Below are 17,945 nucleotides of genomic sequence, written 5' to 3'. Positions count from 1 at the left end.
TACATATGTCATAGGTCAAAGGAGGGCTACTGCTGAGAGCAGCAGGACCATGGTTTTTGGTATACCAAATTTATCGAATTTGGATGTACCAGATTTTGAGGACTTGGTTAAGCAAGAGTATGTGCTTGGAGATCTGCAAAATGTTGATTCAAAGGGGGTGCAGACTCCTTCATTGACAAGTTTTAGTGAAGCACAGCTATTAAATTGGAAAACTGATCTTGAATGTGATTATGATGATTTAGAGGGGGTGCAGACTCCTTTGACACGTTTCTATGACCTAGGGCTATCGATCTGGTAGACTGATCCTGAATTTGATGATGGTGATTTAGAGAGGGAGCAAGCTTCTTCTCTATCGAGAATCTGTGACACAGGGCTCACACTATGACAGAATGATCATGAACTTGATGATGTTGATTCAGAGGGGGTGCATAGTGAAGTGCAATCTCTTGTTGATGAATATGATTGGTTTCATTGTGCCGATGATATAGATAGGGGAGTAGATGAAATTTTCAATGTGCATGCTGAACTTTGTGCTACAGAAGTGCAAAGATATTTGGATGAGGGTGAAAGACTTAAAGAACAATTTACAGCAGAAGCATTTAGTATGCATGTCACATGTGGAAATCTTAGTTTACAGCAGCATGAGATGTGCAAGATGGAGGGACCTTCTCAAGCGGTGGACCTAGATCTTATGTTTTTATTGGATGAAGCGTTGGAGGGGTTCTCAAACACAAATGCTAAGGATACCAATCAATTCAGAATCATGCATGAGCCAATTTGTTCAGATGCAGCAGATGATGAACTTATGCAGTTGTTAGATAATGCACTACTTGATTTTGAGCCTCTACGAGATAGAGAATCGTTTTCAGATGCATCTTTTGAGCCTAATGAAGAGGATTTAACCAGAGACTTGATGTATTTAGATATGCATGATTGGGATTCCAATACTAGTGAGAGTGAAGGTGCACTACCAATGCTTTTACCTGTGATTGATGATCGACAATTGGATGAGCCAGTTGCACAAGGGATATGGTAGTATCTGGTGTTACCTGATGCTATATGGAATCTGATATTACCCTATGATGTTGGGGATTTTGAGATAGCTTTTGACCCAGGAGGTGACAGATATATACATGGTCCTGGGCAATTGACTTATATGCCATATGATCCAGGCGGTTTGTATGAAGATTTGTGGGTTAATTTATGTTTATGCTCTACTGATTGGAAATTATTGTATCTTCCCTATGATCCTGGAGGATGGTGCCAATTTTTTTTAAAAAGGGAATGCTCATAGTAGGACAGATGATTGGTTTCCCGTTTGATCCTGGGGGCTACTAAAGTGCCAGTTGCAGATTTGAAGAGTATTAGTTATCTGTTGTAGCAGGTTTCATGGTACAAAGTTTTGTTTTCTAGATGTATGTTAAGTCAGAAGAGTGTTTGGTTATGCGTTCAATAGGATTACATGGCTGGCTGCCAGCTGACTTCTCTGGACAAATGCTGAAGTATCTTTACATCTTTTGAGTTGCTTCTGCTACCAGAACTTGAGGTAAAGGACTTGATGGCCATTCCGTGTGCAGACAGAGTAAGGCATACTTGAGCTTGACAGGGTTCCTTAAAGAGAGCTTAATGGTCGAGCCGTGTGTATCATTAACTGGAGCACTTGAGTCTGGCGGGGTTCACTGAACAAGTTATCCATGATTGAATGCTTTGAAGATACGGCAAATACAGTTCAAAGATTTTTTATGGACAGCTACCTAGTGATTAAGCTAGAACATTGATGATAGGGTATAAGCCTTATTTTATTTTTCATATGTTTCTCAGCTAAGTGAATCTGATGATGGCAAAGAGTTAAAAGTACCTATAGCAGGCGTAGATTGAAGTGGAGTTGGAGGCTGTGCAGGTTCAGAGGGGATGGATGTCGTGCAGCTCCGCTCCCATGCTAAGAAATATGTCAAGAAGATGCAGATCAAGCTTATTGAAAGCCTACTTAATTAATGGTTAGTGATGAGGGCTTGTTAATAGGCCAAGTTTAATGATTAATGTATGCTAGATGCGGCTAAAAGAGCCAACAATGCCTTAATGATGCAAAAAATGAGAGTGATTGAAGTGAGCACATATGGGAGATTATGATCTAAAACTGCAGTGCTTGAAGTGCTCTACTGGCTTGTCTTTACGGCTCGTCGATTGGAGCTACGGTGAAGAAGTTATGGTAGCTTGAAGTTTAAGTCGATTGCAGATCCGCACCGGATTGGGCAACTGCAGCTGAGGTGACAGAAATGAAATGAATGCATGGGCCCGCAGTGCTCACTTTGTGGAACATGTCGATCTTTTCAGATCAGTGATCGAAGTTACGTTCGCCAAGTTATGGGCCATTAAAGATTCTCCGGGGGTCGGTTCCATGCCAGTCTAGTCGGCTCGGTCGGAGTGCCATCTGGGAGTTTTTGAGCTTCAATCAGGGAATACTGCAAACCGATATGCTTTGGAAGTTAAATACGCTAAATGTGGTGCCCGTACGGAAGCACATAAGTACTTGAAGAGCATCGTGTCCGAAATGACGTCTCTTGGAATGCAATGATTGCGGGGAGTGCCCAACACGGATGCGGTAAGAAGCTTCGGGCTATTTTCAGCGAGTGCAAAGGGAGTGCTCTCAGGTGTATGGCGCTAAGGAGCTGATATGGGTATCAAATTCACGAAGATACTGTTAGTCAAGGCTTGCTAGGGAAAGTGGTGGTGCTTGGCGATGCTTTAGTCAGCATGCATGCCTGAATGTGGTGCCCTTACAAAGCCAAAAGGCCGCCCAATGGAGAAGCTTGGCAAAGCCTCAGCTGATAGGTATGCCAAATTCGATGCCCTTCAATGGTGCCCAAAGACAACCAAGTCAAAAGGCCGCTCACTTAAGCCATAAGGCCGTCCAAAGTCGGTGTCTGTCCATGACCTTGAGGGGAGGGACCGCCCATGGGATGGCCAACAAATTAAAGTGAATTATTTTTCTTAGTGTGGACAAAGAGGGAGAAAAAGATAGAGTGCAACGACGGTGCGGTCGTTGCCTCTCTTGAAAAGCATGACACTTTGGTTTTTTTTATGAGGGGAGAAGAAAAAAAAAGAACTCATGCTAGGTTAGGGAAGAAGAAAGGAGTGCGCCGTGGAGAGGAAAGAAAGAAGAAAGAAGAGAAGAAGAAAGAAAGAAAAAGGAAGAAGGAGAATAAAGGAAGAAAAAGAAAAAGAAGAAGGAGAAGAGAAGAAGGAAAGAAGAAGAAGAAGCAAGAAAGAAAAAGAAGAAGAAAAAGAAAGAAGAGAAAGAGAAGGAAGAAGAAGAAGAAGAAGAAAAAGGAAAAAAAACGCACGGAAGAGTTTGGCCGCAAGAAAAAAGACGAGGAAGGGAAGCGAAGGCAAAGAGGGTTACGAAGGGAAGAACCTCGGAGCAAGCAAGCTCTTTTTTTTTTCGCTCTCGTTTTCGACTACTCTTCAGTAAACAAAGCAAGTGAAAAATGAGCGGGCACAAGGAAGCTCTCTCTCTCTCTCTCTCTCGTTCTTGTTCTCGCAAGCAAGCTTTCCTCTCTCCCTCTCGAGTTTGAACATAGCAAGCAAGGCAAGCTTTGAGAGCTCGGAGCAAGTCGAGCATGAAGGAAAGTCGGGAAGCTTCGAAGGGGAAGGTAACATAAGCTGAAGAAGAAGGTCCAAGGAGGGTCTAAAGCTGGATGAGTTTGAAGACGAAAAGAAGAAACAGGATAAAAAAGGGCAATGAGCATCAGACATAAGTAAGGGAGTTAAAAGGACATGAAGCTTCGAGCAAGCATAAGCTTTGAGCAAGCATAAGCTTTGAGCAAGCATAAGCTTTGAGCCTCCATACGTCGAGAATTGAGCAAGTATAAGACAAGGGAGCAAAAGCAAAGGGATTCGAGTTGAAAGGAGATCGAGCTTCGGGAGTCGAGGCAGTGCATGCAAGCTGCATATCATTTCTGAAGCCTGAAGATTGAGACAATGAGTCGAGATAAAGTTAGAAGTTACTTCACCGTCATCAGCTAATGTTTGATTAATCATTCTGTTAAGCCCGGTGTCGTTAACGACCCGGTTAATTTTGTAAAGCGGGAGCTTAAACTCCTAGTTAGCAGATAATCCAAGTGACGGTGCTGTTAACAGCCCGCTTCTAAAGATTAAGTTGTACTCAAACGGTTTAATCGATTAATTGATGATTACGGCGATTGCCAGAGTCAGTTGCATCAGTTGTTCTTGTTCTCTCTCTTTCACTCCTCCCACAGCCAGAGGCCCGGCGCCTGCCCGGCTCGCGTAGCCAACATATATCCCCCGACAACGGAAATCGGCCCTTAGGGTTAGGGTTAGGGTTTCTGGCAGGCAAATTAGGGTTTACAGGTTTTAGGGTTAGGGTTTTCAGAATTAGGGTTTCAGCAGTTAGGGTTTCTGGCAGAAATTAGAGTTTGCAGGTTTTAGGGTTAGGGTTTCCAGAATTAGGGTTTCAGCAGTTAGGGTTTCTGGCAGAAATTAGGGTTTGCAGGTTTTAGGGTTAGGGTTTTCAGAATTAGGGTTTCAGCAGTTAGGGTTTCTGGCAGAAATTAGGGTTAGGGTTAGGGTTTCTGCTGTTGGGCAACCACGTCATCACTTTGGGACACTTCTTCTGTTACTTGTTTTTCTTAGGGTTTAGGCCCCTCGGCCGGTAGCGCCGTTCTTCAGTAGGTCGACACGTCAGCAGTTTGTTACATCTCCCCTTCTTGAAAGAGAGTAATCGTCCTCGATTACAGCATATCTGCAAAACAACCAAGTTAGCTCAAAACTTTCCGAGGGACAATCAGTTTGCTCTTTTTATTAAGGAGTTAGCTTCTCCTTTCTGCTCTTTTGATCAAGGAGTTAGCTTCTCCTTTCGGCTGTTTTGATCAAGGAGTTAGCTTCTCCTTTCGTCCAGATCGGAACTCTTGATATTCCGGCGTAGTAAAATTAGCCGTCACACCCAGACCGTATTGATCTTCTACGGGTGTCTTGATGCACTAAAATTACAAACCCAGGCAATCTCATCCAATTAGGAATATTCAGTAGTTGGCACATCACAATGCAACACAAATGCTCACATATACACGTTACAAGACATAGAAACATAAAGGTGCCGATGAACACTCTCCCAGCAAATAACTATCCAGGTCCGGGCCATGAGCTGTTCAACGACTCCCTCATCACTCCTCCCGCAAACAACCTAAAAAAAGGTCCGGGCCATGAGATATAGAGGTCTTTTACAACCAAAACCCCCCCAGACCGCAGCCTGCGTCGTTTGGAGGTGCTGAGAGTAACCACTTCTCAGACTTCTTAATACTCCCGCAACCATCCAAGTCCGGGCCATGAGTAACAACAATACTCCCCCCGTAAATAACCACAAGGGTCCGGGGCCCGGGCCATAGTAAAAACAACACTTTTCAATCATTCAATACTCCCCCCGCAAATAACGACAAGGGTCCAGGCCATGAGAAAAAACAACACTTTTCAATCATTCAATACTCTCCCCGCAAATAACCACAAGGGTCCGGGCCATGAGTATGAATAAGCATTATCAAACATCATTTCTCACTTCTCCACTCGGGAGTAAAATCACCAATCATTGAAACCAGTATCAAACTAGAGTCATACAATTCAAATCAGCACCAAAACAGGTTCAAAATAGATACCATCCATTCAAACAAATTTCAAACAGGATCACCAAACAAGATTAAACAGAACTGAAACTTGAAAAGCAATCTCGACATCAGTCGAGCTCGAAAAGTCGACTAACTTTCCATCTTGAAACCTGCACGAAAAATTTTGGTTAGGTTCCTTCCATGAGGTCGTATCGGAGCACAGCATGGTCCATCAGCTCTTGGACAGACAATGTTTCTTTGGCGGCGATGGTAGTCCCAAGAGAGAGCAATCACACCGAACCTCCAAGGTCATCTACTCGTGAAGAGACATCTACTGAGAGATGTCGAGAAATTTCAAGTTATAATCTGCTAGGGTTTCCATGGCAAGTATTTCAGGATACCCCACTCTGCCAGAAGTTGCACTCCGAAGGAAGATGTCAGAAACCATATAACTTCGGGCAAGAATTTTCTTGAAAGCTTGCCAAGTACTTGGAGTATGCTGCTTGGTAGCCGTAGACATAAACATCTGCATGGCACTGCTTCTGAGAAAAACAGTGACTTGAAACAAATCTGGATCCTTCTCTTGCAAGTGATCTTAATTGGCTTATGCCCTGTAAGACATGAGCGGTGAAGACGGGAGCGCGCCCGATGCGCGATGAAGTAAGGGTGGGAGTTGCTAATAGGTCCGGGTTGGAGGGTGAAGATACCTCAAATAAAATTCCACCAGCTTTGTCTGCTCTTTTGTAGGACCGGTATGCTTTCAGAAAAGCACACGATTGATGCTCTGATACCACTGTCACAAGGCAGGCACCACGTGCCGATAGAAAAGAACAGACTGAACAACTTTAAGCACTTCAAATAACAACTCAACTGAAATAGAGAGAGACGACACACGACACGGAGTGGCGGAATCCCACCCTAGAGAGTATTAGCCCCAAACCTTGGCGCCCCTTTCGGTATTTCTTTATATTGCATCAACACAGTACAAGCCGGTATTCCAGACTCTACACCTTCTCCAGGAAGCATGCCAGAGAATGAGCCCTAGCCTCATATTTAAAGGCCCTTGGCCTAAAAAGCAGTTACAGTAAAAAGCTTTTAAAACTCAAAAGCTTCTGGTCCAAAAGCAAAGCCAAAAGCTGCCAACATAAATCATGGAAATCTGTACAGTCTGCCATGTCATCAGCCAGTGCAAAACGCGGAAATCTGTCCTTAGGGTTAGGGTTAGGGTTTTTGCAGTTTTAGGGTTTCTGGCATCAAAATTAGGGTTTGCAGGTTTTAGGGTTAGGTTTTCCAGAATTAGGGTCTCAGCAGTTAGGGTTTCTGGCAGAAATTAGGGTTTGCAGGTTTTAGGGTTAGGATTTCCAGAATTAAGGTTTCAGCAGTTAGGGTTTTTGGCAGAAATTAGGGTTTGCAGGTTTTAGGGTTAGGATTTCCAGAATTAGGGTTTCAGCAGTTAGGGTTTTTGGCAGAAATTAGGGTTTGCAGGTTTTAGGGTTAGGGATTCCAGATGTAGGGTTTCAGCAGTTAGCGTTTCTGGCAGAAAGGTTTAGGGTTTAGGGTTTAGGGTTAGGGTTTCTGCTCTTGGGCAACCACGTCATCACTTTGTGACACTTCTTCTGTTACTTGTTTTTCTTAGGGTTTAGGCCCCTCGGCCGGTAGCTCCGTTCTTCAGTAGGTCGACACTTCAGCAGTTTGTTACAAGAGCCTTCATTGAACTTGAGGGAAGATGAGGCCCAAGGGTGCTTTTATAGCCTCCCAAGGGCCAAAGCCCCCCAAAAAACTAGACGTTGGCTGCAAGCGTCCGTTAAAAACGGTCATTTTTTTCAAGTTTCAAATTTCTGCCCGTTCCCAGCCGTCCCCGGTGCAGAAGCTTGCGACCCTGCCGGTCGGATGAATTTCCGGCCGTTCCCTGCCGTCCCCGGCCCGGTTACGGCCGTTAGGCGTCCCTAGGCCCCATCCCCTCCGTCCCCTGTAACTATGATATGAATTCCACCTCTAGCTGCAAAGCGCATGGGTCTCCGCACATTGCTCTGCATCTGGCTCAAGTTGTGCAAGTTGCTCGATCATGCAGTCCATTGTCTTATAAACCTTGCCAATGCAAGGGTCCATGCCATCCATAACTCAAAGCAAATGAATCACCTGTTTGACCTGTGCGTCTAGACTCTTGAGCTCCTTCCAAAACTCAAGATCCTTTGTGTCCCAAATTGCTGACGTGTCAAGCCGCTGAAGAACGGAGCCCACTTGCAGATCTTGGCCGAGGGGCCTAAACCCTAAGTAAAGAAGCAAAAGCAGTAGATATACGGAATTCCGCAATTGATGCGGATTGATGACGTGGCATCGTGTACGGAATTTCGGATTTTACTTTGACTAATGACGTGGCATCTTGTACGGAATTTCGGATTTTACGTTGGAATGCTGATGTGACAAAACTGTACGGATTTCCGTGTTTTACGTTGACTGTTGACGTGGCAGAGCTGCACGGATTTCAGCTTTTGCGTTGGCAGCTTCTGGGCATCTGTTTTAAGCCAGTTGCTTTTGAGTTTAAAGATTTTCATGTAAATTGCTTTTAATGGCCAAGGGCCTTGAATATGAGGCTAGGGCTTATTCTTTGGCACTCTTATGGGAGAAGGCGCAAAGTGTGGAGTACGGGCTTGTACTATGTTGATGCAATATAAAGAAATACCGTAAGGGGCGCCAAAGTTTGGGGCCAATACTCTCTGGGGTGGAATTCCGCCTCTCCGTGTCGCGTGTGCTCTCTCTCTCTTTCAATTTCAGTTGTTATTGAAGTGCTAAAAGTCTGCTCAGTCTATTCTTTTCTATTGGCATGTGGTGCCCGTCTTGTGATAGTGGTATCATAGCATGAGGCGTGTGCTTTTCTAAAAGCATACCGGTCCTACAAAAGAGCAGACAAAGCAAACCAGAGACTACTGGAATTTTATTTGAAGTATCTTCAGGTCCTGACCCTGGACTTATTATACACTCCCACCCTTACTTCATCGCGCATCGGGCGCACTCCCATCTTCACCGTGCATGTCCTACAGGTCATAAGCCATAAAGATCACTTGCAAGAGAATGATCCAAGATTTGTTTCGAGCTGTTGTTTTTCTCAGAGGCAATGCCATGCAGTGGTGGAAGTCTATATATAGGTACCAAGCCGCACACTCCAAGGACTTGGCAAGCTTTCAAGAATTTCTTTGCCCAAAGTTATATGGGTTCTGACATCTTTCTTTGGAGTGCAACTTCTGGCAGAGTGGGTTTCCTGAAATGCTTGCCATGGAAACCCTAGCAGATTATAACTTGAAATTTCTTGACATCTCTCAGTAGGTGTCTCTTCTCGAGTTGAGAACCTTGGAGGTCGGGTGTGATTGCTATGTCTTGGGACTACCATCGCCGCCAGATGAAGGTCTGTCCAATAGCTAATGGACCATGCTGTGGTCGGCTACGATCTTATGGAAGAATACTAACCCTAATTTTTGGTGCAGGTTTCAGGATGGAAAGTCAGTCGACTTTTCGAGCTCGACTGATGTCGAGATTTCTTTTTAAGTTTGAGTTCTGTTTGAGAACTTGTTTGGTGAGCCTAATTGGAATTTGTTTGAAATGGATGGTATCTGTTTTAAACCTGTCTTGGTGCCGATTTGAATTGTTTGACTCTGGTTTTAATACTAGTTTCAATGGTTGGTGATTTTACTCTCGGGTGGAGTAGTGACAAATGATGTTTGAGAATGCTTGCTCATTCATACTCATGGCTCGGACCCTTGTGGTTATTTACGGGGGAAGTATTGAATGTTTGAAAAGTGTTGTTTTTACTCATGGCTTGGACCCTTGTGGTTATTTACGGGGGGAGTATTGTTGTTGTTACTCATGGCCCAGACCTGGATGATTATTTACGAGGGGAGTATTAAGAAGTCTGAGTAACCGTTACTCTCAGCACCTCCAAGCGACGCAGGCTGCAGGCTGGGGGGCGTTTGGTTGTAAAAGGCCTCTACATCTCATGGCCCGGACCTTTTTAGGTTATTTGCAGGAGGAATGATGAGGGAGTCGTTGAACAGCTCGTGGCCTGGACTTGGATGGTTATTTGCGGGGGGAGTGTTCATCGGTGGTGACTTTATGTTTCTATGTCTTGTAACATGCATATGTGAGCATTTGTGTTGCATTGTGATGTGCCAACCACTGAATATTCCTAATTGGATGACATTGCATGGGTATGTAATTTTATTGCATCAAGATATCCGTGGAAGATCAGTGCGGTCTGGGTGTGATGGCTAATTGTACTACGCCGGAATATCAAGAGTTTCGATCTAGACGAAAGGAGAAGCCAACTCCTTAACAAAAGAGCCGAAAGGAGAAGCCAACTCCTTAACAAAAAGAGCAAATCGATTGTCCCTCGGATTGTCTCTCAAAATGACCCTCGAAAGTTTTTGAGCTAACTTGAGTTGTTTTGCAGATATGCTGTAATCGTGGACGATTACTTTCTTTCAAGAAGGGGGGATGTCACAAATTGCTGACGTGTCAAGCCATTGAAGAACGGAGCCGACTTGCAGATTTCGGCGGAGGGGCCTAAACCCTAAGTAAAGAAGCAGAAGCAGCAGATGTACGGAATTCCGCAATTTACGTTGATTGATGATGTGGCATCTTGTACGGAATTCTGGATTTTATGTTGGAATGCTGACGTGGTAGAACTGTATGGATTTCCGTGTTTTACGTTGACTATTGACATGGCAAAGCTGTACAGATTTCAGCTTTTGCGTTGGCAGGTTTTGGGGATGAATTGTTGGAACTCTTTGAAGACGAAAGAAAAATCCTCGAAGTGAATACGATACTTGGATTTTCTTACCAACTTGAAAGTCGAGTTCTGGCCCAAATAACCAAAAATATCAGCTAATTTCCTCTTCTTTCGAGAATGTATTAAGCTTTTCATCAATCGGTTTGTCTTCTTTTCAAGAGCTTTGTCTGTTGGAATTAGGCTTGCATGGAAACACACAAAGCTTGGAGATTCGAGAGGATGAAGAAAGCTTAAGGCACACAACAAAGAGTATATTGCTTAGTGTGCAATGGAAAAATCAGATAGACCTAGAGTGATGGGCATATATAGAATGCACGGGGGAAAAAACCTCCTAGTGAGGGAAAAAAATACCTCGGTGTGTTCACACACATCACTACCACATGTATATGGTAACAAATCCCCTCTGGGAGTGATGCAGTGAACGAGAGCTGACGCATAAAGTATAGGGAAGTGCTATGCCGTGAGGACAAGATCAGTCCACAAAGGGGAGCAAGCCCAAAGCTTTGCGGAAAGCTTCAAACTTCTCACGAGACAATGCCTTTGTGAAAAGATCTGCAAGGTTGTCTTGTGTTGGCACATAAGCCAAGTTGATCTCTCCTAGTATGCACCAACCATTTTGGCATACCTCTAGCCTGCTCATTCTCAGCCTTTTCCTCATCAACTACACCATGTACATCTGCATCAGAAACTGTTTGATCTGTAACATTTTCAAAAACCCCCATAGGCTGCACAAGCATCTACAACAAGATTCCATCAATATCTCAGCATCTAGGACCATTGTATTAGCATTTGTGTAATCTAAAGCAAATACCTCTCTAGCGATAGAGAGGGGGGCCCTTGTAGGGAGGTTTGGGACACCATGTGGTTTAGTCTTCTCCTTCTCTCTCTATCACTCACAAAACCTTCATTTAAAGTATCATTCTCTTCTCTCTCCAGTCTTTGTACATCTCTCATGCAGTAAAAGGAACCTTGAGTATGAACTGAGCACTCATCCTGAGCATTCACCATCAATCACTTCTGTTGCACATTACAGAGAAAGCTTGAGAGACCTCAAATTTTTCTCTCTGCCGAGCTAGAGAGGTGAGATCAAACAGACTCTAGAGGCTAGCATATGAGGCCATTGAGCAGCTAGCAGATTGAGGAGATTGGAGAGTGTGGTATGCATTAGTGTCAAGATAGATACAAGACTATGGATACACGATGGACACATTGCCCCCCACCTAGTATGATTTGAGGGCCCCACACATCTCCCCTCTCTTGTAGTGAGAGAAACAGGCAGTCTGAGACATACAAAGAGGGATGCAGGGTTGACACGTACGGTCACATACGGTCACATACGACGGGTACATGTACGAAGACGTGCAATACTAATCGAACTAAAAAAAATTAGATGTACGTCGATGTAACGTACGGCAAAAAAAAAAATCATACGTCTTACACACTACAAGAGAGACTGAACAAGTTAGAACATGATAGATCATATGAGTCATGAAATAGACCTTAGTACTTAGTACTAAGTACTTGCAACTTAAAGTTAGAACATAAAAGATCTATCCATGGACATTAGAAACGGCAATGTCCGAAAAAAGAAGAATCATGATCTCCAAGTGCTAGCGGCCATAGTAGATCCGCCACCCAAGCCTCGTCGCACGTTGGTCATGGTTGTTTGAGCCAATGTAGCCATTGGCTCTTGGTCAAATGCAATTGCGAAACGATCCCACCCCACAAATCACCGGGGAAAAAAAAAAAGAGACGAGTCATGTACGGAACGTACGAGTCGTACGGTACAGTACGGAACGTACGAATCGTTCCGTACGCCGTACGAGGACAACCCTAGAGGGATGGGACCAACATGCTTGCCGACCAAGATGTTGACCTTATATAGTTTCATTCAGCATCAATCCTACATGGATTTCTTTGTCGCACTGTTACAATGATCAGTTTATTTAACTTTATTCTGCTGACACTATATAGTTTCATTCAGCATCCATCCTACATGGATTTCTTTGTTGCACATGTTGTGAGAGTTGTGAATGGACAGCTCTGTATCTTCTTTCCCCCTAGAATTTGAGGCAGGTAGAGCAATTGCTATCTTGAGAAGGCTAGACTATGCAGGTCATGCAAAGAGGATGTAGAGATTGAGGCTCATTTTGTATGCAGCTGTGCTTGCTATAGCGACATAGAGCTCGATAGCCTTTTTTATTTGGCAGTACAGAGTTTTCACATAATCAGTGGTGATGACCCCTCATCAAAGATGCTTGGGTCCATTCTTACTTGAGATCATGAGGTCCTATGTGTCCATATGGTGTGAGAATTATAAAAACTTGACCATCCTATAGATTCCCTTGCTGGTGCATCATATCCTGTCTTGCAACTAAACATCTTATCATCCTATAATTTTCCCTATTTGTTTTTGAAAACTTGAAAAACATGTGGCGGGATCTTGGAGCAAACTGCTTGCAATGGGAGATTGAAGAAGGAAAGGGTTACCAGGTTTGAATTTTTTAGTGACATTGATGTTGGTTTCTGTCTTGACTCCTCTTCGATGGTATTTGAAGAACTTGCAAAACTTTTTCCCAACTGTTGGGCTTTTACATATGCTTTTCTTGCAATATGTGAGCAGTAGCACTCCAACCTCAGGAAGGTTTTCTATATTTCGTACATTATGGCACTTCCGAAGAAGGTGACTCCTTTTTAACATTTTTAGATGATGCCAATGGAGTCTTGCTGTGAACTTTAAAGGAAGTAACGCGAGACCTTAAATTTGATTGGAATGGTTTTTCTTTTAGGTTATTTAAGATTGCCAAAAGCCAAGAAACTGTTCCTAGTATCTGCAGATTTTTAGCTTCTTCACATTCACGAGTTACCAATCTTTGCATTTTTGTGTGGTTAATTGTTATCCTCTCTTAGTCATTCAAAGAAGACTCTGAATAAACTGATGATGGTTGTATGCATTTTACTTTTGTTTTACCAAGTACAAGCTGACTGCATTAGAGTGACAATTTACAGTCATTGAAGTTCTTATTGTGTATTCTGACAGAGAAATTTTAGAGCGTCTTTTGCGACTGGGCTTTTACTATCATGAACTTGACAACTTCACAAGGCAGTCATTGAATCTCGGATGGGTGAAGTTTTCTTATGGCTCTGCTGATACTTTGGAGACAGGGAGCTCGAGTAAACGAGCGAGTGTTTATACTCGGGCTTTAGCAAATGGTATTTCTGAAGTTCTTGCAGTTTATCGGTCAGCAGTTTTAAAGGTGGAACAGGATTTACTATCTGACGCAACTCCAGTTTTATCCAGTCTAACCAAAGATTTGAACAAGGTTTGTCATTATTAGCATATGGAGCTTCTTTTCTCCTCTCTGTTTTCTTCTTCAAAATGCAGCTATTTAACAAGAATTTGGAAGCTTATTCCTGTTGATTCTAAGGTGTAGTACTGAAAATAAGTAATGCACTCTGTCTCTTTCCTCCCATCCGTATGGCTAGGATTATCCTTTGGTTATTGTTATATTCTTTGTTGCAAGCTCACAAGCCATTTTGGAAGACGTCTCTCTCTCTCTCTCTCTCTCAACTTTCCAAGCAGAGTATCAGATTCTATTGTGATGGAACTTCCCAGAGACAGATATGCCCGCCTTGCACTTGAGTCCTCTCGACAGTTAGCCATGCAGGGAGATACAACATGCTGGTATGGGGAGATGACATCATGGTTTCAGGCGCATGGGTTCAACATAGACAGATTGCCTCCCTTCCAGTACTCACTGGATGCACCCTCTCTGACTCTTACACAGTCCGAGATCACCAGGCTCATCCGCCAAGACTTGACTCAGCTAGACACCAGGAGGACATGGATACAGCCAGCACAGGAGCTGGGCACGAAGATGGCTTTCTACAGAGAGCATCTCCTCCAGCTTACGGTGGATGGTTTTGTGATGAGGCCCAGATACATGGACACCCACTTGTCTCATGGGATACGATGTGCTATTGGCCAGATAGGCACATCTTCACACCAGCTGCGGATCGAGACTGGGAGATACTGCACAGTACCAGCAGAGGCCAGGACATGCCGGCACCTTGTGTGACATCGAGCCTGAGACAGAGTTGCACTACACATGCCACTGCCCCGTCTACTACGAGATACGAGGCCGCTTCCATTGCTTGTTCAGAGAGGGCTTTGGACCATTCTCCAGAGTCATGCAGTACGAGGATCAGAGATGCTTGGGTTTGTTTTTGCTCGAGCTGCGCAGACACAGAGAGAGCCTGATGAGAGGAGAGGCTAGCCAATCTCAGAGACAGATCACAGACTTCTTTAGAGCTGCCACCCACTGGACACCCGGAGGAGTTACTACCATGGCAGAGCTCGTCGCCTCACACCAGAGGCACACTGATCGACCGAGTGACTGAGTTGGGGAGATCCAGACGCCCACGACTGTGGAGGACTACACAGCATCGACGGAGGCTGCATCAGAGGATTCGGATCACTTTGGCCCGACATGCATGACGCTCGGTCAGACTACTGACCATGGAGGAGATTGATGAGATCCGCCAACGACCGATGCTGGATCTCTTGTGATCTAGATATCCCAGTTAGCTGCTGAGTTCACACCTAGCAGTTTAGGATTCCATAGTATTTTATTTTGTCATTCTGTCATTTCATTTTTGTCATCTTGTTACTCTGACTTTGTATCAGATCCACCACATTGTAACTTTCTGGTCTCATAGGTCACTTTGGCCTTTTGAAGACGTTAATATAAGATTTCATTTCATTTCTCTCTCTCTCTCTCTCTCTCTCTCTCTCTCTCTCTCTCTCTCTCTCTCTCTCTCTCTCTCTCTCTCTGCCTTCTACAGAGATGGTTGGGTGGTGATTGTAGAGCGGCGCATTGCATGACGGTGCGAGACCTATGGGACCACACCGAAGATTGCTACTTGGAATTGTAATGGGTCTATGAGGTTGGACGTTGGTGCATTTGAGGTAGTTTCAGAGACAGGGACATTGTATTCTTCTCAGAGACTCAACAGGCCCCTGGACAGGTGATGCCACATGTGGTGAGATATAGATGGGAGACAGCCCACAGGAGAGCTATGAGATCTGGGCATGGAAGTAGAGGTTCAGGAGGAGTAGCAGTGCTATTTAAAGAGGAGCTACAACCACTACTATATATTGTACGGAGAGATGAGCATGCTAGATACACGTGGGTGAGACTGAGAGCCACACATGTCGATTTCTAATATCTATACATTGCCATATGTTACTTTCCTCCTAGTACGTCAGTATATGCCGCATCCAGAGGGCAGTCGCCTTTCTCTATACTAGACGATGACATATGGAAGGTTTCTAGGGATGGTGATATCATTCTCCTAGGGGACTTCAATGCCCGAACGGGCAACTCTCAGACAGTCTTCTACAACACTTCAGATGAGATGCTTAGAGAGCTGGATGTGGGTGACTTGGGGCTTGACAGATGCTCACATTACAGAGAGCAGACGGAGTATGGGAGATACCTCATGGAGATGATGACTACACATGGGTTAGCCATACTTAATGGCTTACAATAATTTCTCGGAGCAGCCGGTTTCACATGCTTTCCACACAGACATGGGCCAGTACAGTGGACTATGTTATGACATAGCCGAGCTTTAACCCTTGCATTCAGGATTTCACAGTGGGAGCCAGGCCAGTGGGCGTAGCAGTGGATCATGCTCTCTTGACACTGTCCGTTTCATTTCAGTATAGTACAACCCAGACATCAGGAGGCAGGTCACACACCCGTTACACATTTACACCAGAGATTGATTCCGTTTATACAGAGGAGATCTAGGACCGTCTGTGGGAAGGCACAGCTGGCACAGGCCTCTCAGTGGAGGAGTGTATCTCTCTACTGACTGAGACAGTGCATGGTGCTGCATCAGTGGCATACCCACTCACTTAGCCGGGCAGGAGACGACATTCTGGGAGCATGCCCCATAATAGTTAATATGATGAGGAGTGCAGAGAGATGAGAGCCCAGCTTCAGAGGGATCTTCTTTTAGGAGTCATCACTTACAGACAATCTCGGATTGCTTCCCGTCGCCTTGTGCGACGGAAGAAGCGAGCTTACCTGGCTCAGATGGAGCGAGACTTATATCAGTTGTCCTTGAGTAGGGACTCAGGAGAGGCATGTCGACTCTTTCATGAGCACTCCCCTCCCCCAGTAATTACTTCACCTGATGTGTGGGGCCAATATGCGACATCGTTATATTTGGCACAATTGTATGCATCCACTTGAGCAGCACTTGAGTAATTGGGCAAAGGGTGAGGGTGTACGAGCAAAGGGTCAGGTCGGTTTCAGGGGGGGTTTCTCCACTCTTGATCATATTCTGACACTCAGAGCCATCATTGAGAAGGGCAGATCACATGGGAGACGGATTTATTGTAGCTTTGTGGATTTCCGCAAAGCATTTGACATGGTACCGAGAGCTCGATTGATGCGCAGACTACAGGAGATGGGGTGCCCATAGAGTAAATTTGAGGGATTATGGCTTTGTACAGATCAGTGATGGGACATGTACGCACTCCGGAAGGGGTGTCTGATTTAGTTCACTCTACTATTGGGGTATCTGATTTAGTTCACTCTACTATTGGGGTGAAACATGGCTGTCCATTCTCTTCTACTCTATTTGGTATGTATGTTGATGAGGTGTCTGATTACATTGACAGAGAGGGTGATAGAGGTGCCCAGCTGGTAGGGACGTATCCCATTGTTGTTATATGCTGATGATATTGTGTTGATATCTGACATGTACGCACTCCGGAAGGGGTATCTGATTTAGTTCACTCTACTATTGGGGTATCTAATTTAGTTCACTCTACTATTGGGGTGAAACATGGCTGTCCATTCTCTCCTACTCTATTTGTGGGACATGTACGCACTCCGGAAGGGGTATCTGATTTAGTTCACTCTACTATTGGGGTGAAACATGGCTGTCCATTCTCTCCTACTCTATTTGGTATGTATGTTGATGAGGTGTCTGATTACATTGACAGAGAGGGTGACAGAGGTGCCCAGCTGGTAGGGACGTATCCCATTGTTGTTATATGCTGATGATATTGTGTTGATATCTGACTCACTAGAGGGTATGCAGCAACATTTCGATGCACTACACAATTTTGCAGAGGATATTGGATTGTGTGTAAAACCTTCTGTAGGCCAGGATGGTTGGAGACGTATGAAGAGGCCCTTGGTATCTATGATCTCTCGGCTGATTAGAGCCAAGGCCTCCGTACTGCATGATATCATTCGAGCGGAGTTAGTTGCCCCCTCTATGGAGATTGAGGCGCTTACCAGATCACTCTCCTTTGTACACAGCCTATGGGATACTACCAGAGATAGATATGCCAGGTTGGCCCTAGAGTCCTCCAGACAGTTAGCTCTACAGGGGGATACATCATGCTGGTATGCACATATGACATCATGGTTTCAGACACATGGCTTCACCATGGATAGGCTGCCTCCTTTTCAGTACTCTCTACAGGCACCCTTGATGTCTCTGACACGGGTGGAGATTAC

At 44.6% G+C, this 17,945-nt stretch overlaps 1 protein-coding gene across 2 annotated transcripts in view; it reads left to right on the top strand.

Annotated features, from left to right (window-relative positions):
* Nucleotides 1–17,945, top strand: part of GCP4 (GAMMA-TUBULIN COMPLEX PROTEIN 4) — a 102,429-nt gene that overhangs the window by 20,681 nt on the left and 63,803 nt on the right. For both annotated transcript variants that reach the window (XR_015188698.1, XM_086516633.1), the window contains exon 2: nucleotides 13,442–13,724. Coding sequence is in view for 1 of the 2 variants with exons in the window: in XM_086516633.1 (XP_086372759.1) it covers nucleotides 13,442–13,724 (283 nt within the window). In the remaining variant the exon portion in view is untranslated. The remainder of the gene's footprint in view (nucleotides 1–13,441; nucleotides 13,725–17,945) is intronic.

Source organism: Adiantum capillus-veneris, chromosome 7 (assembly GCF_014529385.1).
Source record: "Adiantum capillus-veneris isolate H3 chromosome 7, ASM1452938v2, whole genome shotgun sequence".
NCBI classification, from domain to species: domain Eukaryota; kingdom Viridiplantae; phylum Streptophyta; class Polypodiopsida; order Polypodiales; family Pteridaceae; genus Adiantum; species Adiantum capillus-veneris.
Note: the sequence above shows the minus strand (reverse complement) of the source record. Positions and strands in the feature narration are given on the sequence as shown.